Source organism: Aythya marila, assembly GCF_965140915.1.
Source record: "Aythya marila genome assembly, chromosome: 9".
Taxonomy (NCBI): Eukaryota; Metazoa; Chordata; class Aves; order Anseriformes; family Anatidae; genus Aythya; species Aythya marila.
The window spans coordinates 14,030,459-14,057,338 of NC_139050.1; the positions used below are offsets into that span (position 1 = coordinate 14,030,459).

Genomic DNA, 26,880 nt, shown 5'->3' on the forward strand with positions numbered 1-26,880 from the left:
CCTTTGAGGTTGGCCTACATTTTACCTATTTACTTGTTTGCTTTGGTATGTCTGTGCTGGCTTGGGTTTCCCTGTTGTGGGTGGAGTTTCCCTGCATTTACTGGAATACTTCTTAGTGAAGTCAGTAGCTGTAGCAGGACCTGCCAGGTCCCCTGGGCAATTTTTCCACGTGGCTGGGATACCTGCTACCAAACTGAACCTCCCTTCGCAGGAGAAAATGCTGCAGCCTCTGCTTTGCTGCTGCTCTCACCAATGCTGCCACGGTGCCCTAAGGTTTCTGGATGGGACAAGCCCTGTGCAAACCCTCGGGACAGCGGCATCCTCACTGGAGACACTTGGGTGTGCTCAGCACAGCAGCCTACGGGACAGCATGGTGCAGTCGTGGAAGCAAGAAAAGCTCTCACTGCCCACTTCCCTTGAGCTACAGTGCAGGTCAAGCAAAGTCTGACTGTCCTGCTAGCTGAAAGACTTCTGCATTAAAGACAGAGACAGAAAAAAACAAACAGGGACAAGTACCAAGAAAGCTAGTGACGTGCCCAGTAGCTGCAGAGAGGTTCATTTAAGGCTGTGGCAGGAATCTCTGGGGAGGGAACCGTCTTGGAAGCGCCTGAGCAGTGAGTTGGAAACAGGCGCGGCCTCCCTGCTGCTTTCCATGGCAGGCCTGGGGATAGCAAGAGGAATGGGAGAGCACGATACTATTTGTTCTGTGTGCTATAAAAAGTGACTATTTAAGATCTTGTTCTAATAAATGGAGCGATGAATTCCCCTTTCACTGTGACTGCTGCTGAAGACATGTGACTTATTAGATATGCTGCTGTTGTAATGGAAATTACTAGCAAGACTTATTTAATCCGAGAAGAGCTGAATGTCTGGAGAAAGGGTAAAAAGGATCGGGTGACACGAGAGAAAAGAAAGGCCTCAGCTGTGACAATCTTGGGCACTTTGCACTATTTGCTCTTTAAGCTGTTTCTCAAGATCTTCTGGCAGAGAAGTGATAATAAATTGTTTAACAACTCAGACTTGCCAATTTAGTTTAAGGAGCTTTAAAAGGAGGCTTTTAAAGACTTGTGCCTCTCGACTGCTGATGACTCATCTTGTTGAACAGTAAAACCATAACTGCAGATTGCCAGCCCCCATTTCACAGGACACTCTGTACACCTGGCCGTGCCTTCGGGAGCTGAGGCACTTGGCTGGGGTCTGATGTTCCCGTGCAGGTGCCAGATGTGCGTAGGAGCACAGAGCGCGGCTGCGGTGCTGCTGCCAGCCCGCTGACCTGGGGATCCTCGGCCAGCAGCGAGCCCCAGCCTGCCAGCAGCTGAGGTCAGGAAAAGCAAACAAAGGTAGGAAAGGTAGGAAGAGGCTTTCCTTGCCAGGAAAGTTCCATGGGAGGCCCTGCGGTTGTCCCCAGGGAGGACTGGGTGGCACGGGGCTAGCAGAGGTGTGTTTGCAGCCTCGGTGGCCAGCTGTGGCCAGCTGCACGCCCGTGCACTTGGGAGAAACCTTCCCAGAACCTACTTGGAGCTAAGGCACATATTTATACAGCCCTACCAGAAAAGGCAGGGTGGAACACGCTAACATATACACACTAAGGAGAGTGAATAAATAAACAGTAGGTTTTGATTTATTTTCTCTGCTACTTGGATATCTTAGTTTTGGCACAGGATAGATTTTGTACACCAATGTGATCTCCAGTTAGGCTTTTGTGTTTGCTGGTTTAGAAATCATGCACAAAGGAGAAAAAACCTTGCAAATGTTCTTAAAGCAGAATGCTTTTCACGCTCTGTGCTGCAGAAGCACATAAACCTAGCTGGCCCCTGGCAGCTGGGCGCTGTACAGCAGGTAACGCTGACATCTCTGCCCTCAAGAATCCACAGTTTAAGATATGAGAGATAACAGGAGATAAATTCAGACTGGGGAAACATATAAAATACGATCAGTCAGCCTGAGGAAGGGCACTCACTGAACACCATATATCTTCTTGGCATCATTCAGCACATCCACCAGGGAACACGCAGGGACACCATGCACCTGCTGCGTGGGGATCCGGCTGGGAAGGGAGCGATCGAGATGTTGCATGTGGCAACACTTCTAGTTGCCGGAGTTGTAAAGGGGCCAGTGAAACAGTTTTGTTGGGTCCTGCACCCAGTTCAGATCCACCAGACAACATGTTTGGGTAGAATATATGTGCCTATGAAATCCAAATAATCATGGGAAAGCTTTTAAGAAAGGCTGCTGGACTTGATTTAAGCAGGCTGACAGAGCTGCTTCTGTCCTCCAGCCTCGGGCTGCTATTGTGTTCCCACATTTTTGAGCAAAGTCTCGAGGAATTATGCTGGCTGTAAATGGACATAAAGTTTCTAAAAGCTGTGACAGCACTGCAGTGTGTGCTCTGGATCGGTTCCTTGTGTTAGCAAGTCTCACAAAGATGAACTAAGCAGAGAAAAACTGTTATTTCTACTGTGTGTTTTTTTTTCCCCCTCTTTTTTCTACCAAGTCAAAGACCTGATGCTTTAAAAGAACTGAACACAGTGATCTCTTGGCAAGCCATAACTCAATTTGTCCTGTGACCTGTCTCTTTCCTAGAAAAAATGTAGCTAGCAGTGCTGCTGGTGAGCTGAGCTTGCCAGGCATCTGCAGTGCTCCAAACCAGAGTAATGCCAAGGGAGCTGGAGAGCAGCTGAAACAGCTTGAGGAGATGGGTGGAGGGAACAGGCCAACCACAAAATTAATCTTTGAATTAATAAAAGCCTGCATGGTTTGAGGTTTGTGAAGCAATAAACAAGTTCAAATTTGCCAGAGACTGAAAAAGAAAAGCAATTAGGTGTAAGGGAAACCTTCTAATGTGGATCAAGATAATACCTTGGAATACGCAATGGGTTGAAAAAAATGATGAGAAGTTAACCTTTAATTGAAAATGACTACAGGAATTTTGATGAACATGTTAAAGTATGTATCAGAGCAAATCTTTTTACTCTTATTACTAATAGGGAATGACGGAATAAGAGCTTCTGTTTAATAGCAGTAATAACTTCATAATATTTTTCCTTTGAGTCATATGGTAGGCTCTTTCACCAGCCAGTACTTAGTCCAAAAAGTATCTTAGACTTTTCCTCATCACAGCCTCATTTCTGGGGATGGATGGATGGATGTCTGCTACTCCCATTTATGTGTACTACCTCTGGTTTTCTCTCAATATCCCAGCAGAAAAGCACCCATTTTGGTGCACCTGCCTTCATGTGACTGTTTTGGCAGTGCTGCCTCTTGTCCCATGCCCTCCCTGCAGCCTCCGTAGCACCACTGCTCACTGCACAGCCCGGGAAGAAGGGCAGCTTCATCCTGCTCTGCCAAGCTGATGCGAGGAGAGGACTGGCTTTGCGTGAGATGCAATGGGAGCTGTGTAACAGTGTTTGGGTAAGCTACAAAGGCAATGCAAACAGCTGTGAGCGCACACACAGAGGACACAACAGCTTAGGGAGATGCTGTGCTGCGCATCGCTCTCTGGAAGTGACCACAGTTTGGTCTGTTTGCAATGTGCTGAGTGACAACTTCCACCAGGCACCACGTGTTTAGGAACTCAGCGCTACAAAAATGCCAAATTTGCAAGGCTAAAAGCAGTTATGAATAAGGGAGAGTCTGAGGAAATGCTTCAATGCAATCCAAATGGAAACTGGGGGAGTTCTTCACAAATGTGTTATTAGATGACTCAGACCCTCACCGTTTCAATGTCACAAAAGGAGACTTTCTGGTTTTAAAATAAAACAAAACATCCTGCTTAAAAGGGGAGGTGTAGGCAATAATAATGAATTAAATATAGTTGAAAATTTGGAAAGCTGATAGCACTGGGTAGATCAATGATCTGGAAAGAGGGGTAATTAATTAGGGGAATTCAGTGAAAATATATATGGCCAATATGACTGATCCCCACCCAGTGGTGAGAAAAACTGAAATTATTCAATAAGCTTTTCTGTTCTTCATTTGGAAAACGAACAGAATGGTGTCCCCATATCTAACAGCAGTATTTTTCTCTTCCAGGCTGTATGAAGAACTGGTTAATAACCATCCATAAAACTAGAGCTGGAAAACTTGCACACGGAAGTATTTTTAAAATTGCCCAACAAGGTCATCAAACCTTTAATACTGATTTCTCAGCAAATACCATGTCACTGAATTTCCAGAGATTCAGGGGAAATAACTGTTGAGTCATTATCCCGAAACAGTAACTGCCATGTCCTAGGTAAGTGCTAACCAAAACTTGGCTAATCTAACCCCAATCCTTGGCAAAAGCAATAAAGGAGGTTGATGAAGTACGCAGCCAATGCAGAATTAAACTGCAACATTTTCTGTGAATGCGTTGACTCCAGAAATAATGTTTTTAACTTTTCTTGGTGAGGAGAAGTGCTGAATGTAGGAAGATGATCATTCTGACTTGAGTCAAACCAGTTCAGTATTATAGCTAATTTTGGGTGGCTGCCAAAACGGGCTCTTTTGTTTCTCCCGTTCTTTTCCTCTTGTTCCCTTAAATAGTGGTCATGCGCCTGCAACTCTCAGCCAACTCAACTCTCTCAGCCAACAGAAAACCATCCTTTTTCCACATTTTATTGGCAGGTTTCTTGTTGGCTCACCTTGCTGGGCTGACTCATGTGGGGGCTGTGTGAGAAGCACCTTGAGTGTGCCACCGGGGTGATGCGATGGGCTCAGGTCATTTACCCTATGGAACCTGCTCTGGCTGCACGCTGTAAGATGCAATGCTGACCGATTCCCTTGGTCTGCAAGGAAGGAGAACTGCTGGAAAAAAAGTGTACTGTGTGAAAATATAGATCCTCGTATGGCTTACAGACCCCTCAGTGATTTATGGTGCTCCTCAGAAACTGATGCACCTGGAAAATGAACCTGGAGGTGTACTTAGTGAAGTCACACCGGTGTTTATAGATGAGCTGGAAGCATTTAGAAATGGTTCTGGTACAGCGCTTGGAACAATGCACACGTTGGTGGGGCAGTAATCAAGAGCAGGTCAACTCAGCCCCACAGCTGGCTGGGTGTATCTGAGCAGTACACACATCTGACAGAGTTAAGCATCGGCTTCTAGGAACCCAGAACAGAGCACACGAGCTTTAGTCGAGCGTGTCGCAGCGAGCAGTGACACGGAAAGGGGCTGCCTGCGAGGAGAGACACGCTGCTCGGGCATCGCTACGCTGGCAGATAAGCCTATCGTGAGGTGGCTGCAGGCGCTGCTGGCAGCAGCAGGGTAGGATGGATTATTAAAGGCAGGCGTGTGTCTGGTGGCACGTGTGGAAGCAGAGAGATACCAGCCCTTCACACTCCTCTTGGGGTCCGGCCAGCAGGACCTGGGCGACCTGGGGCTGGTTTCCCAAAGCGCTGGGGTTTGGCTGTCCCCTGGATGTGCTGCCGGGCCCCTCTGCAGGTGGTGTCTGTGGGCTTTTGCAGGGCTCTCCCCACAGATGACCACCTCCGACGGGGCCATTTGCCATCAGCCGTTTCCCTCCTCTCCCTCAGTACTCTCCAACACCCTTGCAGCCACACATGCCTTTAGGGACGGATATTTGGAAAGTGGCAGTGTGGTTTTAGATGCTATCGGCCTAGCAGCTGGAGACAAGAACGTGCCGGGCCTGCAGGACCACGCAGCTCCCTGCAGCCTGACAGCGAGGCCCACGGGAGCTGGGATCGCCTTCCAGCCCATGCTGGGAATGGCACCGGCACTGCTGTGGGCATGGCAGTGCCTGAGGGACGTGGTTCAGTGGGTGGTGGTGGTGGCAGGGGTTGTGGGATGGGATGGTCTTGGAGGTCTGTTCCCACCTCAGTGATGCTGTGAGACCCTCAGCCCAACATCAGCGGTTCTGTGACCCCCCCCCAGCCCAACCCTAAAGATGCTGTGACCTTAATGGCTCTGTGAGCCCAACCTTAGTGGTTCTCTAACCCCCTCAGTCCCACCTGGGCCAATTTAATGATGCTGTGAACCCCCCAACCCAACCTTATTGGTTCTGTGACCCCCCAGCCCGATTTAATGATGCTATGAGCCCCCTCAGCCCAACCTTAATGGTTCTGTGCCCCCCCCACCCAACATTAATGGCTTTGCAAGCCCTCCAGTCCAACAGTAATGGTTTTGTGACGCCCCCCAACCCAACTTAATGATGCTGTAGCCCTCCCCAGCCCAACAGGAATGGTTCTGTGACCCCCCCGGGCCAATTTAATGATGCTGTGAGGCCCTTCAGCCCAACCTCTGTGATGCTGTGACCCCCCCAAGCCCAACCTTAATGGTTCCGTAACCCCGAAGCCCAATTTAATGATGCTATGAGCCCCCTCAGCCCAACCTTAATGGCTCTGTGACCCCCCCAGCCCAACCTCCGTGATGCTGTGACTCCCCCAGCCCAGCCTTAATGGTTCTGTGCCCCCCCCAGCCCAACATTAATGGCTTTGTGAGCCCCCCAGTCCAATATTAATGATGCTGTGACCTCCCCAGCCCAACCTTCTTGGTTCTGTGCCCCCCAAAACCCAACATTAATGGCTCTGTGACCCCCCCAGCCCAACCTTAATGGCTGTATGAGCCCCCCAGCCCAACAGTAATGGCTCTGTGCCCCCCCCAGCCCCATTTCAGTGATGCTGTGCCCCCCCCAGCCCAACATTAATGTTTCTGTGCCCCCCATCCCCACCTTGCCCCCAGTGGCTCCGAGCCCTACCCCGCCCTCGGGTCCCCCACCAGCACTAGCCCCGCCCCCTCCCATAAGCCCCGCCCCCTCCCCCTCCCTCTCCCTCCCTCCCTCCCCCTCCCCTCGGAGGCCCCTCCCCTCCCCTCCCTTCCGGCGGGCGACACCGGCGGCTCGGGGCGCGTCACTTCCGGCCCCCCCCGTCCCGTCCCGCTCAGCGCGTGCAGCCGGCTGGCGGCGGGGCCCGCTCGCGCCTCACGAGGCAGCCGCGGGCGGGGCGGGGAGCGCCGGGCCCGGACCCGGACCCGGTCCCGGTCCCGGTCCCGCGGGCGGCCGCCGGCATGGGGCTGAGCTGAGGCGGCGCCGGTGAGTGCTGGGGGGGCGGGCGGGAGGGCGCCGGAACCGGCACGGGGCCCGCTGGGGAGCCCGGCCCCGGGGGGAGCGCGGAGGGCCCGGCGCTGAGTCAGGCCCCGCGCCCCCCCCCCCCCCCCCCCCCGTGAGGCGTTTTCCCCCGTTTGTGTGTTTTGAAGCCCCTCAGGGCGGCTCTGGGTCGCTCAAGGTGACGAGGAGGAAGTTCCACGCCTGCAGCGCCGGCTCGCGAGCTGTGCCCGCAGGTGCTGCGGCTGCTCCTGTGCTCCCGGAGGCTGCCCCAGCACGGGTGGCGCAGCCGCCGGCAGCCCGAGGTGGCTGGCATCTGAAAGCGGTCATGGGTTGTCCGTGGGTCCGGCTGTGCTGCTGTCCATCTTCCCTTAATCTCTCCTTATTGGGATTTTTTTCCAGTTCTGGAATTTTTCAGAACACGTTCTTTGCTGTAAATGCTACCCAGAGCTGTAAGCGGTTTTCCCAGCTGGTGCGATTAAGATTAAGTTTCATTGAGCCTATTCATCCCTCTGACTGTATTTTTTGCTTTAATTGTAGGTGACTCAGCCATTGTATGAGATTTGTCCACACACTGGCTCTTCAGACAGGTTAGCTATATCTTTCTGCCATCGGTCTCATCATATTTGAAAGAATTGCTGCTCTTTTCTTCTATTAACATAAACCTGTCTTCCGTAAGGTATTGTGTTATCTATTGCAGAACACTGAATTTCTGAACCTCTGGAGAAGCAGCTTCTTTGGTGTTATTTAAATGCAGTGTATGGAACAAATCAGGCCACTAAACTCAGTGTCCACGTATCGGTGTCATAGGTGACAGCAGCAGACCTTGACTGCGTGTACACTGAGGAAATGTTTGTTTGTCGTGGTACGTGGCACGGCAGCAGGGCTCCATGCTGCTGGTTTTGTACGCTGCTTTTTCTCTCAGTGAACTGTGGACGCAGTGTTACAGTCTTTGGTGAACACGAACCATGTAAACCTAGAAACAGGGATTGATTGGAAAATTTATTAATATTGATCTAACTCTCATGACTTCCAAGAAACGTGCTGATAAGATGGTTTAGTGGAATACCAGTGTTGTGTATTAGCAGCAGTGTAGTCACCTGTGGGGAAGAACATGAGAACAGCGGCTTCTGACAGCTTGGGATGTTCCAGAGTGAGCGCCTAGGTCAGCTAGAGAAAGCCGATGTGATCGAAATTATTCGGCTTCTGAAGTGCTTCAGAAAAAGGGTGAGCGTTCCTGTTGTGGTGCTGATGTGAGGGACAGAGAAGTGGTTCAGAAGGCCAAGTGCAGTGTGGTACAGCTCAGGGCACACTGCAGGCCTTTCCCCAGGTTCTTGTTCAAGCTGGTACTGCGACTGAAAATGAATCTCTTGCCTTGGCAGCTTTTTGTACCTCTACGCTCTGCCACCCGAAGTGTTCTGTGCAGCCCAAGCACAAAGCAGGAAGACTTACCTTGCCGCAGATAACTTGCAGCAAGGCATGTCACCAAGATCAGTCTCTGAAGGAGCAGCGTGTGTTTTTTTTCAAGCTTTTTCAGAGCAAGTACTGATGTAACATACCATTAACCTGCAGTGATACTGACCTGGTGTGGATGGGGTCTAGCCATCATCTGCTAGTTCTTAGTGGCTGGAGTTCCAGCTTCTGCTGCTTGATGTTGTGCTGCAAGTCAGTGTCAAACTTTCCAGTTACACTTTCTTTTGCTCAGCTTCCATATCTCTAATCTTTATCTCATCTCTAATTCTCAGTTAAACTCTTCTATTTAGCTTGTAATTTGCTGCTGCATGTTTTTCCTTGTTGATATGGCTCCCTTTCTGTCTAGGTTAGTGTCTGCTGAAGTAAAAAGCAGTTTCTAGGCTAGACTGTTCGAGTGGTATGTTTTTATTGTACTCCTGTGCCTTGCTATTACTAGTTACGCCTTTTGACTCGATGTTGCTTGGATTCCTGAAGTGCTTCAATTTCCATGGTAACTGACTGTCTCCGTCTTTTAGAGGAACTCTGTCCAACTTCATGAGCGTATAGGGTATTACATTTGGATTTAGCCCGATGAGCTGTGCGCACCCCTTTCTAGGCTTGTATCTGCTCAGCTTTCATCTCCTTCAGAACCTCTTGCTGAGGTTCTGGCTGCCTGTCTCCCTTCTGCCGACCTCTCCATTTATACCTGCTCCATCTGAGGTCCCACAAAGCTGTGAGATGTTCACTTCAGTTTCAGCTGAAGCTGACCCTCCATGCCACAAGGAGGAAAAAGAAGCCCCATGAAAGAGGTCCGGTGAGCCTGCAGACTGTCCCCGGCAGAGCTGCTGGACAGCAGCTGCTGGCTTCCTGAAAGCCTTCTGGTAGTGGTGCTGTTCGGGGTTCTCTGCTTGGTGTTTTCAGTAGCACCCTCCAGACTGAGCTTATCATGCTCTCACCCTACACTTTTTTTTTTTTTAATTGCCTTCTAGAATAACTTTTTTTTGTTTTGTATTCTTCTTTTTTTTTTTTTTTTATTCAGCCCTTCTCCTCCAGAGAGGGCTGGATGTCTGGGGCAGGCACTAATCCATCTCTAACTAGAAGATGAAGTGAGGAGTCTGAGCAGGGCCTCGCCAGGATCAGCATGGGGGAAGTTGCATCATGGTGGCTGAGTAAGATTGAGAAACTTCATGTTTCAGGCCTCCTCATGGCCAGCACGCCATGTGACAGGCATGATGCATCAGGCAAACAGTTTTGCTGAGGTCCTAATGAATCCTTTAAAAAAAAATAAAATGTATTGATGAATTTTTCGGAAGAATTTTTCTTGTTTGCCTCAAGAAGGTGGTGTCTCCGCTGTCTTTTGTGTGGAGTATAAGGTAGCCAACAGAACCTAGACTTAGAGTGGCATGGATCCAAGTTCTATTTATTCTAGGGGCATTCTGTGGAAATACTTTTTTATTGTTAAAGCCAGGTCGAAGTGGGTTGCCCATGTCACAGAGGCAATCTGTACTAGAACAGGGGATTGATGTGGAAAAGCCAGGTATTCATTAAGCATATTAACTGTTGGACCCTTGTTCCTTTTTTTTTTTTTTTTTCCTGGAAACCTTCAGATACTGTTTGCTTTATTTCTGTAAATGCCAGCAGTAGATTACTTTGACTTAGCTTGTCTAAAGTTGGTTATAGGAATCTGTCCTTCTGGTGTGCAGAATTTCTGAGTTGAGAGGTGTACTTAAGTGTCCTTATCAGAGTTTGGAGAGAACTGTTTAACACTTTCCTCGTTAAGTGTCTGTCTGGTATGAGCCTGCCAGTAGCTGGTGTGGAAGGAAGAGATTGCATTCCTTCAAGAATGTTGTGAAAGAAAGTCCTTTAAGTAATTCTTATAAAACTTTAACTTCTGGGAACTAGAGAAATGGAGTTCCTCAGATTTCATTTCCTCAATTTTCAAACAGTATCAGTGTAAAGTGCAAGTAAATGCTTCTTCAGCATAGTTAGACTCATCTTTTGAATTACTTAGAAATTTGCATTGGGGAATTGAGTGAGTGTGCACTTTTTTGGCTGGAGACGACAGCAGCGTGGCATATAGTATGGGCAAGTCTGCCGTGGGCCTGTAGGCATGGTGGTGTGCCAATTAATACATCTTGGGTTCTTTCTGTGGGGAAGGAAACCCAGCGATCTGACTGCTGCTTGAATCTGGCCATGTTTATCATGATAGAGTTAGTACAAAAGAATTCCTAATTCAAAAATCAAATTTCCTAAGTAGATGTTTTAAAAAATATTTGAAATAGCAGCAAGGCTGAAGTGTTTCCCTTTCACTGTTATACAATGAGCTAAAAATAGTGTTCATTCATAAAAAAGCTATTTCCTTTGTTAAGTAATCTGCTTAGCAGAGAACAAATGTTCAGTTTATAGTAAACTGTAGTTGTATTATAGCCTCAAGTCTGACACCTTTATTCCTGAGTGAAATAACACTGCAGACTTCAATCTTTGGTAGCCGAAAGGCAGCCTTAAATAACAAAGGATAGGTGTTCCACTCTTCCTGCTTGGGTTTTATGAACGAACAAGGTCTACACAAAAATCTGAAATGCTGTGTGTTGTAGCTCTCTTTCTTATTTAAACAAGGAAATTTAACCTTCAGCACCTTCTGCGTGGAGCCCTGTGCATGGGCTTGGCAGTGTGTCCGTGGCTGGGCAGTCCAGCTGCTCGCTCTGAAGTGGTGCAGTGTCAGCGTGTTCATAATCCTGTCTGTTTTACCAGAAATAGCTGCACTTGGGATTCATCTTCCTTGCATGGATCACGTATTTTGTCTTTAAATGAACTGAGTTCTTTTTGTGGTTCTGATTTATTAGAATTGTGGCATTGCATTAGTCATTTTACAGCAGCTCTTTGGAAGAGCACCAGGTACTGGAAACTGTAGCAAGTCCATCGCTTCTTTAGTTGGATTGGGATTTTGTGTGGTATTTACTACCCATAAACCATCCTCCAAACCAAAAATACCCGATTCTGTTTCTTTTTTGGCCTTTATCAAAGTTCTATAATGTGTTTCCAGTTTAGAAGGTACATAAAACAACAAAAATGGCAACTCCTGTAGATTTTAGTGTACCTAAAGGATGTTAAAATGAAAGGTGATAAATGACAACAGTATGAAATCAGAGCTTGTGATCCTTATAAAGGGTAGGAGACAACAGCAAAATGGAAGGAGTTTTGAGAAATAGAAAAAGTAGTAAGACTGACTTTTAGCTTTTTCTGACTTTGAATGCAAGAAAAATTGAATGTAGAAAGAGAAAGTAAGTTGCACTGTAAAGAACATTTAGGATTTGATCGTAAGAATCAGTGGGGACATACTGGAAAGGCCAAAATGCAAACGGAGTAGCGACTAGCAAGAGGCATAGAAGCCGGCAACGTTCTTGTAAAAGTACACTTTTAGTAGGAGGAAGATTGGAAAAATGTGATCTTGATTAAGTGGAGAACTTATAGATGTGCAGAAGATGCAAACATTTAAGGTGCTCATTGCCTAATTTGCTTGTCCTCTCTAACATAGGTTCACACAGGTGGATAATCTCATTAATACTTGCATGAATACTTCTGATTTTGCACTGGAGAGTAATTCTCTTAAATGGTTCTACATCAGCTGACCATGATAAGCTTTACTGTAAAATTCTTAAAATGACACAAAAAAGCTCAATAAATGGTAAAAGATTACCTAGAAGTACTCACAAGTACTAAAAATCTGGCAAAGGACGAGTCTTCAGAGACTTAGAATGGAAGAGAGCTGAAGAAGAGGAGCTGGAAGTCTGAGAGTTCACTTGATCTCAACTAATGGAAAAAACCTGGGATAAATAAGCAAACATATTTTCAAGTTCTTGGAAGATACGTAGAAGAATAGCAGCATGGACCGATTTGTGGGAGAATAATTACATCAAGGGCTAATATCTTTTTTTTTTCAGAGCAGAAGGCTTTGTGGGTAGAAGCATTGCCAGTCTTGATTATTTTTTTTTGACAAAGATTTTCCACATCTTAATGGCCTTGTAAGTAAATGGAGGCATGATCTGGAGGAAAGTAGTTTAGGGAAAGTGTAAAATTGGGTAGGTGATTCTATTCACAGAACAGTAATTAATGATTCAGTGTTGAAATAAGGGGTTATGTTGAAGGGTTCTGTCCTGGATACAGTTGCCTTTAATGAAAGCATCAGTCAACTGGCTGATTAAGCGCGCTTATTAAATTCTGAGGGACTATGTGTTGGAAGATGTGATGAGAGTTCAAAATTATCTGAAAAATGGGATGAAATTCAATGGGGACAAATGCAGACTACTGCATTTAGGCAGGAATTATCAGCTGTGCAAATGCAGAGTGAGGAATAACTGGTTAGATACTAGAAAAAGGACCTGGGGGTGTACTGGATCACAAGTTGAACATGAGTCAGTGTCACACTGCTTTCAGAAAAGGCAGATATCGTGCTGGGATGTTTAAACATGAGTATTGTCAGTGAGATGTAAAGCTGAAATCCCTCGGCTTTGTTTACTGTTGGTATAGCCTCGGTGTGCACACAGGATCTGTTGCAGGTGCCAAAATTCAAGAATTTGGAGCACTTGGAAAGAGTTCAGAGAAGAGAAATGCAAATGATCAGAGTTTGAGGAAACAACTTCATAAAGATGGAAGAAAATCAGTTATTTTGCAGGAGATGAGAGGCTAAGGGGGGTGTAACAGAATTAAAGTATTTTAAATTTATAAGAAGGAAATGCTGTGTTCTGAGACTGTTAGGGACAGGTTGAAATGAGATTACATTTGCTTGGGGAAAGCACAGATTGTGCTTTTAGCTTTTCTACAGGAAAATAGTACTTTGAGAAGTCTATTATTTATTATTGGTGGCCATTAAGAACAAGCTCTATGTGTTGGGAAAGGCAGGCGTAGTTGGTTTGGGTTGGGGAATAGACCAGGCTCTCTACAGCTGTATTTTTTACCCCACTTTAAAGGATTCCAATTTTAGTGTGTGTTGAGACTAGGAGACGAAAATGCAGAGGATGCTTTCTGTCCATCATACAACATGTATGCTTTTGTGGTCATACCAAGTGAGTTTAGACCTTGCAGATGTTTTGATGGCTGGACCACGCTGCTCGGATCAGTGGAAAGATGTTGTGCTTCATGTCACTACGTGCAAATGGAGTAGGTGCCCTCGTGCTGGCGGGAGGTTCTCTGTGGTAGAAGCTCTACAGCACAGGAGTGTGTGTCTGTCACTTCAGTGCAGTGGAGCTTTGAGAAATTTTCAGTTACTCTGGAATTCTCAGTAGCTTCAAATTACTGCTTTAGACTGAAATTGTAGTCCTAGTGCCTAACCGTCGCTAGGAAGGTCCACCTTTGTCTTTGGAGATCTTTGAAGGACACGTACTTCAGTACATACACCAGTAGAGGAAGCCTCAGTGAGGACAGATAAATTTCAAAGCAGGAAGTTCAATTGCCAGCAGAGCAATCCAAAGTATTGTTATTCTCATGCACTCTTAGAATTGCTTTTGACTGCTTGCAGTAGATTTCACGTCAAAACAAAGGATCCAACTAGTCCTTCTCTTTTGGTGACTTATTCTTAAGATAACTGGAATGTATGGAAAAGTGAATTTAATCCTATGCATTTTGGTATACTACTGTGCCTCCAAATCAGTGAATAAAATTGCAGTCGCATCCTATCTCCATCCTTTAGATCTGCCAGAGTGATTGGTGTTAAGAGCAGCAAGAGTTTATATTCTGGAGGACAAATTTAATGCAGTAATAGATGCCAGGAGCTGAAAGTTCAATGATGTAGTTGAGGGTTGGCCTCCAATAATTGAGGTTGTATAGTATATTGCAGTTAGATTGCATTACCTATCTCTAGTACTGCTTGTCGTTTGGGAAGGAAGAAAATGTGTAAATGGTGACTGAAATGCTGACATCAGTATTGCTCCAGATGTGATCTGTTCAAGGAGAATTTCTACTTTTAGGCAATTATGCAGGTTAAAAGTTAAATATTAATGGAAAGATGGCCCAAAGCTATTGCTTAGTGGAAGCAGCAGTTGTGAAGACCTTTACTGCCTGTCAGAACCAGTGCTGGGAAGATTGCAGCAATCGAAGGGAGATCAAGTGTCAGATTTTGCAGTCTGTTTCCATTTACAGGAGATGTCTCCCACTGCTGAGGTTGTAGAAATCATTCCCAAGAGGTACACGAGTACCATTTAGACTGAGTTATTTAAGGGCAGCGATGAAATGTATTGTAGTAGGCTTTTGTGAGTTCATTTAATTTCACTGATTGTAGAAGTCCTTCTCTGAGGGATAACCGTTCACTAAATAACTAAAGCTCTTCTGGGTTTGTAGGACTCTCTTTGAATGACTGGGACATAGTAGCTAGATGGACGTGGGCCAAAGTTTACATTACAGGCATGGCAGAGTTGAGTTTAATGTTACAGTCCCGCGCTTCTGTTCTCTTCTTGCCTTTGTCAAACTTAAAGTCTGTGGACAGAGAACATAACTCATCACCCTCTGTTTTCTCGTCTTACCTCATATGGTACTTTTGTGAGTAAATCAATCATTTTCAGGAACTAAGCTGTCAGGTTATATACGGTCTTGGGCATGAGAAAATACTCTTCTGTAGCTGTTTAGTCTCTGAATGAAACTGGTTTGCAGATTTTTCTGTTAAGTATTCTTGTGGTTATTGGAATTCAAACAAGGTAAGCTGTTCTGCTTGACATCTTAAAAGGTTGTGTCAAAGAACATAATTCAACTTTAATTTTTTAGATTGTTATATTTACAGTTTTAGCAATGTTGTGCATAGTATTTCTATTGATTGGTGCGTTTGCACACAAGGAGGAGAGCTCTATCCATTGAAGCATTTCTAACTAAAGTGAATGTGGTGTAAGATTAAGGCTTTATATCAGTTCAGTATGACTTGAAAATAAAAATGCACTTTCAGTAAACTTTAAAAACCCAGGTTTAGTTGCTTAAGTTTAACCTATTTGCATGGAAGTACTTTCACTTCATTAAGGAAAAATCAGAAGGGAGTATAACTTGTTGTAATTTTTGTGAATTTGGAAGACACTGCACTTAACAGCCACGTAACCTGAACCTCAGGAATCTTAAATTGTACATCATGAACTTAGAAAAGTATGAAGAAAAACTTTGTCTTGTTCAGAAGGCTCAGTGGAGAGAACAGCAAGAGGTACTCAATTGTACTTAGGATTAGAAAGAAAATAAAAGCACTGAAGCAGTTTGCTTGCTTATAATGAACGTGACTGGTTCTCTAAATATCCTGTAGTCATACCTATGCCACCTAGATGTGCTTCTGGAGAAACAAAGTTTAAATGTCTAAACTTTTAAGGGAAGGTTCATCTAATTTAATTAGGTTTTGCTTGGTCGTCTCCTTGAAATTTGATTCCAATGTTCTGATGTTACCCTCAAAAATTTTTCCAAGAATTCAGAGGAAGAGAGGGGAAAAAAAAAGTCATTGCCTCCTTTTACTGAGCATCCATACTACAAAAGCAAATACATCCCAGGGAAGTAGATACTCTGCACCGCACAATAAGGCGGCAGCCACGCAGGAAAGGCTTGGCTCTTGGCACAGCCCCTGAGGGGAAATGCTTCCTTGAAAGGACCCATTGTTGCTGCATCTGGGTCTTCAGACTCCCAATTCTCTGCTGGAATGCTTGCGGTTCTCCTGGTGCTGGGATGGGGCATCTTTGCCATCTCTGTTACCTAACCATGGTAGTCTTGGTTGTTTAATGAAATACATGTAGGAGGTCTGAGTCAAATTCATTCCTTGTGGAAAAGGAGGGCCTTCTTGGAAGGGGCTTCAGTGTTCAGCTATTGAAGGCTAATATTGGGTGTAACGGCACCGTGCCTTACCCAAGATGTTTGAAACAGTTTAACTTTCCCTTCCAAGAATAAAGAAAACGTTTTGTTGTCCCTTTGTCAGAGTCCCTGAATTCTGACCCACATGTCTAGTGTTCTCCATTCCAAAATAGGAAAGAAACGATCAGTATCTAAAATAAATGTATGCTTTATTGGATTCCTCGACTGTGGTGCAGACCTTCTTTCCTGTATGGCAGCCAGGTCAGGGATCCAGAAATTTAAAATAAAAGGACGGGCTATTCTTGTGTGCTTGAGAGTGGGAACATGCATTGGGGAATGTTGGCTTTTGGTGCTTGATTTCTCAGATGAAAATTTTCATAAATGTAAGTAGCTGCTGCTTGAAGTAAGATAAATGAGATTCCAGGAAGATTAAGTGATGAAGCGCTTGACTAGCTGTCCTTGCTATGACCGACTGTTTTCCTAAATCCTCTCCTAACGTGTCTTCAACTTTTGCATATGCTATTGCAGTAGCAGAAAATTTTTAATTGATCTGATTAAAAGCATCTGAAGGATCTGACGACCAGTTAGAAAGTTTTCAGTCTAGTATCGGCTGTAGTACTTTGTTATCATGATGTATTACAATATGAGTTCATTGTTAGATATAGGATTATCTTTACTTAATGTCGTATGGATTTTACTGTAAACATTGCAATTGCTATTACAGCCTGCAGAAAGTATACTTTACAAAGAATACACTCTACAAATGTAAATACAATTTTGGTTTGGTGATTGTTGGATACAATGGTCTTCCTTAAGCCTAAACACAGAAACAAAAGCCTGTATTATAACAGAAAGCCCAAGATGGGAAGTGATAAAATAGGTATTGAGTGGAGGGCTTTGTTAAAATTTAGCTCGTGTACTTGTAAAATTTCCATGTATTCATGAAACTATTATGTCATTCTTATTGTTAGAACTGGGTTAGTTGACTAAAGTGTTAAGCTTTGTTTGTAGTACAAATTATAACCTTAGCTCCCTTCAAAATATAGCTGGAGGATTTTTGATCTTCTATAGTTCTTTCAGCCTGTATGTCGTATCCAAGCGTTTATGGTATGTTATGTGGTTAATTTTATAATTAGGGGTGCAGCCACAAGCTACAGGAGTACTGTAAATGGCAACAGCTTCCCTTCGTGTAAGGTGTTTCTCAGATTGAAGGTGCCCTTCAAGGAGAGTATCTCTTATTTTTGTAATTTGGGTTGCAAACTAGCAATAAACATTAATGTTAAACTTGTTAGTCTTTTAGTATTATTTTAAGTTAACACAGTTAAGGTCGTAATAGTGTATGTTGAAGTAAAATGTGGTAAGCTTTGTTTTCTACGGTCATAAAAACAAATATCCCTAGGATTTAGGCTAAATTGTGCAACAGGTATGCAGCGTGTGATTTGTTTCAGTTTGGAAATGATCTCTGAGTGACGTGGCTTTGTGTTCCAGGGGCAGGCAAAGACAAGACTTTGTGTGTGCACGGTGTCGTGCTTGCCAGGTGGTGCAAGAAGTCTTCAGCCTGCTGCTGCAGCTCAGATGTGGATCCCTCCTAGCCAGGGGTGTCGCATGATCCCTTCTGTCACAGGTGTGCCTCTGGTCACAGAAATGAGGTGGAAGAAGTCACAGTTGAGGGGGCCATAGCAGTGAACGTGAGAGGTGCAGAAATGCCTAGTGCGGGCACAGATGTGTTTGGAAGTTCCTTAGAAACTGAGAAGCTGTAAGCTGGAGCTTTGGAAGCTTTCCTTTGAGGAGATGCCTTGGTCGATGAGTGAAGGACAGATAAAATCCTGGTGACACGCTGTTTAGAGACAAAATGTCTTAATGTGGATTTTAGCAGGGCATTCCTGTAGCCTTTGAGCATTTGTAATTCCAAGTCTGTTTAAAAACAGTCCTTCGCTCATTTTCAGGGGTTGCAGATTCTGCCAATGTTTTCAAAAGCAGCCAGCGGAGAAATTTGGGAAGGACGACGTTATTTTCGCGTATACTAAAATAAGACCTTTTATGTGAAAGAGGATGACTAGAATGTAAATATGGGACTGTTTTCCAAGACACCGTGGGCTGAAACTTTGGTTTTGGCTCTTGAAGGCTTGAAATGTTCTATTCCACTTTTGTTTTTTTCAGTGATTTATTTTAGTGTGCAATGTGTTATGTGATACAGTTTCAGAAGAGTGTGCTCCTAAATCATTTGTTTTTTCTCTTTTTTACAACTTAACCTTGTTTGCTCGTTCATTTATTTATTGGTACAGCACATTTTGAATGAACTCAGGGCTTCAGACTCAGCTCAGGTATTGTTTGTGGCACTCACTGGCAATTTGCAAGGGCAGGAGCTGCGGACTTGAGTAGTAATAGCTGATAAGACTTTTCCTACTATTTTTATGGCCCCATTTATAAGCGTGCTTTTTCTAGATTGTGGTCTTTTAAACTGTACCTAGAACTTCTTTCCTGTCTGCTGATAGCAGTTCTGACATCAGGTTAAATTTGTGCAGATTTTTTTTTCCTAGACATTCCTGATCTCTCTAGAATAATTTTGAAGGAACGTTTTAATTGTTTTGTATTGCTTGTGGTTGGATAAGAGAGATGCATATAAGCATCTTACGAGATTCAAATTATGAAATAAACTCATTCAGAGCAACTTTTGGCATTAGGCTTGAGGTACACATCAAGAGCAGTCTTCGAAAGCACCATCACCTTGGATGTGCCAAGTGTGCCCATGCAGCACCTGATCCACATCTGAAAAGCTGACTTCTGTGGAAGGTCAGTGCTTTTCTTCTGGTAATTGCTTTGTAAAAAGTACTGCCATTCTCTTCTGCTAATGGACAGCCACGACCCAGGCTGCATTCTCATCTTTCCAGAGCAATGGAACATATTTGAAATCTAATGTGTTCTCAGATAACCACCTTTTCCTGGCCAGTTGTAGTTTGAGTATTTCTTCAGTTTTGCATTTCACTGCTGCCTTTGTGGCAGAGATTGAACATCAGCTGGTGTTTTGTACGTGTAAAGCAGTTGCTTACAACTTGTAGGTTCATTGTATGGCACGCTGAAAGCCTTTACCATAATGCATGGAAAACTGCACTCAGTTTGGTAACTGCTCTAGATGTGTGGGGATCACATACTTCTGGAACAAGAATAAAACCTGGTAATAAACGTTGCCTTTGTAAGGTCTGCTACCTCGGTAGGTTGATTCCTTCTTGAGATAAAGGATTGGGAGCACGTCTGTAAACAGGAGAAACGATTGATTTCTGAGTGACTGAAATAATGTTTGGCTTTCTATTTTCAGAACAAAACAGGGATTTTCTGTGTTTTGACAGCTAGTCAGGGTACAGCTGAATAAGATGTCTGCTATGCAACAGGCAGTATTTATAGTTAAGGAGGACTGCTCGTGATATATATATTTTTTAATTTAGATATTTGAAAGACCTGTGATGAAATCAGGTCATTTAGAAACTTAATTTTCAACTCCAGAGCTGTGAAGTTCCTCTTAATGGAGGATATATTTGGTGTTAGTAAGTTCTGGAAAGGAATCTTTAGTGTCTCAGTAACCCCTGAAGATACCAGAACGGATCCTTTTTGGACCCAGCAAAGCCAGATGGGTTGCTTATTAAGACACTAGATTAGGTTTCAGAAACATGATTTGTGTTTGAGCTATATTTTATGATCTTTTTCTCGATGAGCCAATTGATTTTCTTGGTCTTAATTCTTTCCTGTAGAAATTTAGGTGTTTATTTAGTGACAGTGATTATGTAGGGTGCTGAGGAAGATCAACTTGTATTAATCTCTGCCCATACTTGTTTTTAAAATTTAGCCTGTTTCATGCCCGTCTCTAGCTTTTCCTGTCTGTTTTGCAATATCTCTGGATTTGCCCTTCATCATCTTACCAAAGCAGTGTTGCTTGATCATTGTACAGAAAAGTAAATTTCTGCAGTGGTGAGGCAGTGACTGAGTTACCTGTTCTAGCTCTGCACAACTTGATGTCCAAAGCTCTTTTAGTTTGATCTATGCGACCACATCGGTATGCCCTGTGACAAAACCTAAAACCTTTAGAATGAAAAATGTGTGGTTTTTCAACTGCCTTCTTTATCACTGATTTGCAGCTTAAAATGAATTTTGTTGTCTTTCCTCATGACAGCTGTAAATACAAGGAAGGGTTTGGTCAGAAACATATGCTTTGAGCTATGCAGATAATATCAGGGCTCATGCATAGACCTGAAACTGTCTGTAGGATCCTTGGGAGGCATTTGTGGCTTGAATAGAATGAGCTGTACCGGCAGGCTGATGCCTGGAAGCACAGCCTCCATCCGAGCCCAATTACAGTATTGCAATTGTTCGTGCACAGCAGAGGAAAAAAAAAAAAAAAAGCACATTCCAAGCAGTGCCAAATTTTCTTTGATATGTTAATCTTTTGATAACAGTTTGAAAGGCCCTTGGAGACTTTTTTTAGATTTTAGACAAAATAGTTCATTTGTCAGGACTTCCCTTGTAGATAGGGTCTGAGTTATTAAGAGCGGCCTCACAACTCATGATGACAAAAGCAAGTGCAGAGGACGGCTGCTAGACTGCTTGGGGGTAAGAGAAACTTTGAGTTATCTCAGGGTTTTTACAGATAGCTGAAAACAATAAAATAGGGAATATTTAAGATACAAATTTGTACATTCAGTTAATTGTGTATTTTAAATAGACAAATAAATGATTACACAGTATAATATATAAACTTCTTATTTTTTATGCATATACATACATGGATTTTATGTCTTGAGCTGTCAAAAAATTATTTTCATCTATGCAACTTACTTTAAATTATCCAGTAACTGCAGGAGGAATCAAGTTTCTGTTTTTGTAGCTATAGTCTTTCCAGCCCTTGACATTTTTCTTTTGCCATTATGATTTTTCCAGTTGAAATGAAAAACTGGAAGAATCAACTGATGGCAGTGATGTGTACTGAAGCTGAATTAGATTAAGGATTACAGACTTGGGACAAATGTTGGGGAGAATACCGGGAAAATGTCTTGAATCAAACTTGGAAGATAAGATTTGAACTGCAATCTTTTGTTAATTATGCCACCTGTTAGCTGACCTCAGCTAAGCTAGTAGTCCTCAGAAATTAGGACTTGCAGAATCTTCAGGTTTCTTGATTGAGACTTACTGCGGTTCTTAACATTTTTCTATTTGCTATGAATTTATTTTGCACCTTTTTACACTTGCTGCAAACTGCCTATAAATATTTCGGTAGAACTTCTTAGTATCCTGGTTGTTTAATCATGGTAGATCAACACACAGTTATCAGTGCAGTAGTTCAGGAAAAGATTCAGTGTTTTCTTTGCTTTTTGGGGATACATGTGGTTTTAGAGCTCTGCATACTGCTGTAATTTCTCCAGTGATCTATTTGTAATCTACTTTAGCTCTGAAGTATGTGATGTTTTAATAAAGTTGCAGATTTACTGCTTAAGCCTGTGATTCAAGCTTGTTCTCTTAAAATTATTTATAATTTAGTCAGCGTTCAGCTGCTGTCTGTGCCATTTGTTAACGTTATACCTACATTATCTGTTCTTCTAAAAGTGAGTGATTTCATTCTTGTAGCCTGTGGCAAAACAACGTGTCTGCGACAGGCTTTTTTGATACTTCCTACTTTTCTGACTGATACAATAGCTCAATGACTGAAAATTACCCAAGCTTATGCGCAGTGGAGCAATGGTAACTTTCACTGTTTGCATTGTTTTTTGGCTCCTTTAAAAATGAATATTGCCTTTATGTTGCTAGTCCTCGTTTGTTAAATGGGGAGAGGGTTTCTCTAGTGTTTGCTCTAGGGAGTTGGATCAGAGGCACTTGGTATTTGAATACTGCCGAGTCCACGCTGCTTCTTGTGAGTCGAGTTCATCCTCGCTTTGAGTACTAGCAAGCTGGCATACTCTCTTGTAAGTTGAGAAGTCCAGGGCTTACATTTAATTCTTTAATTAATAATTATTTAATGTATTGAAATGCTTAATTTCCCATAGGAGGAAGGAAGTGAAGATCGAATGCAGATCCCTGCAGTGGCAGGGTGAGATGCTGCTGCTGCTTTCTTCAGTCCGACGCAGCAGCCTGAGCTCTGACTCCAGGGAAGGCAACCCTGTGGTGGTGGTGGTCACCTCTAGGTTTTGGGAGGTTAGGGAGAAGCAAACCCAGGGTAGTTAGCAATTTAACCCCTGATGCTGAGCATGGCTTGATGATGTGCTGGAAGGGATAAGATCAGAGAAGAAAGTGTACTGTTCTTCATTGCTGAGCAGTCATGATTTTCAGGGTCTACCAGCTAAGAAGAGACTTGTAATGATTTCTAAGGTTAGAGATCTGTGTTTCACTTTAGCATGGGAAACTTGGGGCAGTATGTGAGCTATCAGATTGCATGTTTTAATTGAACGTTGCTCAGAAGGTGAGTTTGTATAAAACAATGCAGGTAGAGCTAATGACGTGAGTCAAAAATAGCCTTTCCTAATGATCCTTGTGTATTGCCTGTGCGATTCTACCCAGCTGTTCGAAGAACTCATTAAAACACAGGAATTGCTGCTGTCGGTCTAAGTGCTGAGATTTCCCCTCGTGCTTCTTTGGACTCACAGCCTGACGCTCCTTTCTTGTTGTGGGATGGCCCTGAACTCCAGCAGTCCTCTTTGTGCCCGCGGTGCTGCCTGTCCTGATGCATTGGCTGGAGGGAAGGAACTCTGTTTAAGTTTATTGGTCTGCAAGCTGTTAGCATTTATTTTGCTTTCCTGTATCGAGCATGGTTGTAGCTAGGTCTGTTTATCGAGACTCGGGCTGAGCCTGCAGGCACGGGTTTGATGTTGCAGTGTGTAACGGGGAATACCTGCCTGTGTAGGAGCATGCTGCTTCGAGTTTGATAGATGTAGTAATTCTCCATGGCACTGTGAAGTCTCTTACAAGCATTGTTTGGTAAATACATGACTTTTTCTGGGTACTTGACTTTTTTTTCATGAAGTATGTGATTTGTGTAGCGCACATAAAAATTTTGACTTACTAATTACAAAACATTACAATACAAAAAATGTTCTCATAAGGTTTGTAGCAATCCTGTATAGGTTTAAGACAGACTTCATTAACTGACTTCTGTAAATATTTTTCCCCAGCTGATAAAACTTCTTAGTGAATAAAAATAGCAATTTAGCCAAAAATGTGTTTTAGAACTTGTGTGACATACATAGTAGTTGAGGAAGTATCAGTAATGCATATCTTTTGTCTCAATTTCCAAATTAATTTGGAAGGAGAAAGATAGTCCAGAAAGGACAGAAGGAGAAAGATAGTTCAGTATTGGACAGTAGTAGAAAATTTTCAGCTTAATGATGGAAGTGCAAGCTGGGCTTTCTATCAAAGGGGGGACAGTTGTTATCAAATCAGCCTCCTGTGATACAGGAAAAATAAAAAGCTTCACCAAACAAAGTGAAGTGCTGAGTTTCTCACCTGTAAAAGAGCCCCGTGTTGTGGTCCAGCTTTCAGCTTTGTGTGTGTGTTCCTTCCACTAGAGCTTTGGTCAGAGGTGGGAACGGATTACAGAGATCTGAATTTGGGCAGCAAACCATTGTTGGATTCCTCCTTCATTTGTTGGCTTAGAAAGATGGCAGCAGGTCTCAAATTATGCAAGGATGTGATGATGTTGGATGTGGGAGTGGATTGCAAGGACTTCTTGAGCTTGGTGTTGAAGTGAACTGCCTCAGTCCAGGGGCTGGCTTTGAGAGGAGTGAAAATGTCAAGGACTTAATGATAGCAAGGAACCTGGTAATAGTTGTGTTTTTATCATAATGCTACTTAATGTTAAGTATCTGAACAGTTGTCTCCGAGCTTTCAATGGGCAGCTGAGATGAAGCTAAGCAGATGGCTTTCACCTTATTTTTTTTTTTTTGGGGGGATCACCTTTTGTCTGAAAAATGACAATTACAATAACCTTGATACTTGCTGTGCTGTGAAAATGCATCCTTAATGCTTGAGGAGTATTTATGTGCTATGGTAAAAAGGGCTGTATCTAGAGAAACTAATATGTGTACAGTAAATTAAATTAGGGTTATAGTGTCGATGCCAAGAATCATGCTTAACCTATCCATACTTTGGCAGGTAAGTACTGGCTACTCAGTGTCTTTAACTATGGTAGGTGGTCCTGTGGAAATGAGGTACGGGCTCATGAATTATAAATCATATGTAGTTAATGAGGACAAGGGTGCCCAAATAAAAATTAGGTGCAGTTTTAATTTCTGAAATTTATCTTTTGGACTTAGCAGCTTTAATTTTCTTTGTGATGCTGAAAATTCTGGTGAGCCTTGTAGTATGTGGTAGCCTTTTGTCTGTAGTCCTACCCTGTTGGAGCAGGGATTTGTTTGCAATAGGTTCATCACATAGACATCTTGATATTCTCTCTTGCTTTTCTGTGTTCGTGAAATGTGTGTTTATACTCTATCCTCAAAGCACCTGTCAAGATTTGCAATTGTAAGGAATTTACTGTAAGAAGCAAATTTATAAATTACAGAATCACAGAGTGGTTTGGATTGGAAGGGACTTCACAGATCATCTAGTAACAACTCCCCTGCTATGGGCAGGGCACCTTCCTCTAGATCAGGTTGCTCAAAACAATAGTAAAAGAACTGGAAAACAGGCAAAAGACTAATTAACCATTAAGCATGTCTTGATTTAGAGATATTATGCTGGGAACGTAAAGACCATGTGATCTTTCTAGCATTGTCTTTATTTTCTGCTTTTTTAACACATACCAGTTTTCTGCTTCAATGAGAAATGCACATCTTAGGGCTACAACACCTTTCCTTGAGGATAGCCTGGCTTCTGAAAGCATCTGATTTGAAGCTATTACAGCATAGAATGGAAGGAGTGTGTAATCTTCACCTATTTTTAAGCTTTTTGTAACACATTTAGTTTACATTTCCATTGTGAAGCTTGTAGAATGTATGGAAAAAAACCTCTTTGTTGTATGTAGAATGTAGCAAGGTAAATCAGTACAAGCACTTTTCTCTCTTTCAAAGCTGGCCATTTCTGCAATATTTCGCTTATCTTCATCCTGTGTTAAATCTTAATATTTTACTGGAGCTCTTTGGGTCATTACTTCTGGAAACTAGTACAATACAAATTCAAGATCTATATTCATATATTGTCAGTGTGTTTTATGTGTATGTACTTCAAGGAAAAAAAAACTCTAATCATCCTAATACTTAGGTATAGAATCAGTAATGTTGCTTCAATTTTTAATTATTTTGTTTTTAAAGGTCTTCCATATCTCCAGTTGCGAAGTTCCATATCATACTAAAGATGGAGAAAGAAGAAAAGAAATTTGTCAATAAAGCAGAGGAGGATGAGATGGTAATTAATTCTGTACTCTATTTTTATATAGTGAATGAAACACATTTTTATGATTTTGTCTAGATGGGGCATATTCCATCAGGAAGCATACAGACTCAATTTAAAACAACAGTTTTGTACTTGTAATCTTTTCAGGTATTATGAAATCTAGTCTCGGGATAAGGAATGTTTTTGCTGAAAGCCTTTGCAAAGGTGCTGGCTTGGCTGTGCTTAGGTCAGCAATACAACAGATAACAGATAATGGTGTTTAGCAGTTTTTAAAGGAAAATGGAGGTGGAACAAGGTATTCTTTCTCCAAACACTGGAGCTTTTTTCTTGTTGTTAAAAACAAATTAATTATCCGTAATCTAGTTCTGCTTACTCTTGCATATTCATGTTTATTCAGGTGAGACCCCACTCCCTAAAACACAGAGCAGTTTTATGGGTGTTTGGTAGCATTTAAACTTTGCTTCCTGATGGAGCAAAGGTATTTCTTACTGTTCTTCCTGAAAGATGCAGCAATTAGATTTGACAAATATAGCACCAGCTGAACTTTGAATTTCTAATCCTTTCTACAGACAGCAGAAAATACTCGGGCTATATAGGGATTTTTGTTTTTAAAAAGATGAATTCCTGCAAGTTGAATTCCGTGTTCTTTCTTCATGTACACTGCTAGGAAAAGTTGTTCATTACAGCACCTCTCAGACAGAGTAGGTAAAGGCACCTGACATCAGAAAGTCAAATTGCACTGCTTATGGCTTGATCATTAAAATAAATGCTTTTTGGAGGGAATAACTTTGTTTTGTCCCAAAAGAAGCATTAATCTCTCCCTTTATCTTTCACCTCCATGTTTTTCATGGTAAGAATTTAATATTGCCCCCGGTGTTTTGGGGATATCAGGGAATAATGGGTTTGGTCTCTTTTTTTTGTAAGCTGAGAAGGCTACAAGGCAAACATGTTGAAAAGCCTTTTCTTAGTAAACATAATATTGTTTAATGAAAATTCTCAAAAGTATGCAAAAAGTTGGTGTTAATATGAACAATGCAGTTGGGACTCAATGGGAACTTCAGTGCCATTTTGCAGCAGGAAATATAATCTAGTGATGTAATGCGAAACTCAGGAATGCAGCACGGCATCTAGTAAGCCACTGAATTATGTTCTGTTCCCAGCTGTCATCAGGTTAAGTTGGTACATGCCTTTGACCAAGGCACACTTAATACTCTGT

General features: G+C 42.9%; 1 protein-coding gene across 2 annotated transcripts in view; it reads left to right on the forward strand.

Annotated features, from left to right (window-relative positions):
* Positions 1–6,860: 6,860 nt before the first annotated feature.
* The window catches only part of ATP13A3 (ATPase 13A3), a 55,507-nt gene continuing 35,487 nt past the window's right edge, over positions 6,861–26,880 (forward strand). For both annotated transcript variants that reach the window (XM_082767655.1, XM_082767656.1), the window contains exons 1-3: positions 6,861–7,028; positions 7,581–7,630; positions 25,583–25,676. In XM_082767655.1, the coding sequence (XP_082623781.1) occupies positions 25,626–25,676 (51 nt within the window). In that variant the 5' untranslated portion in view covers positions 6,861–7,028; positions 7,581–7,630; positions 25,583–25,625. The remainder of the gene's footprint in view (positions 7,029–7,580; positions 7,631–25,582; positions 25,677–26,880) is intronic.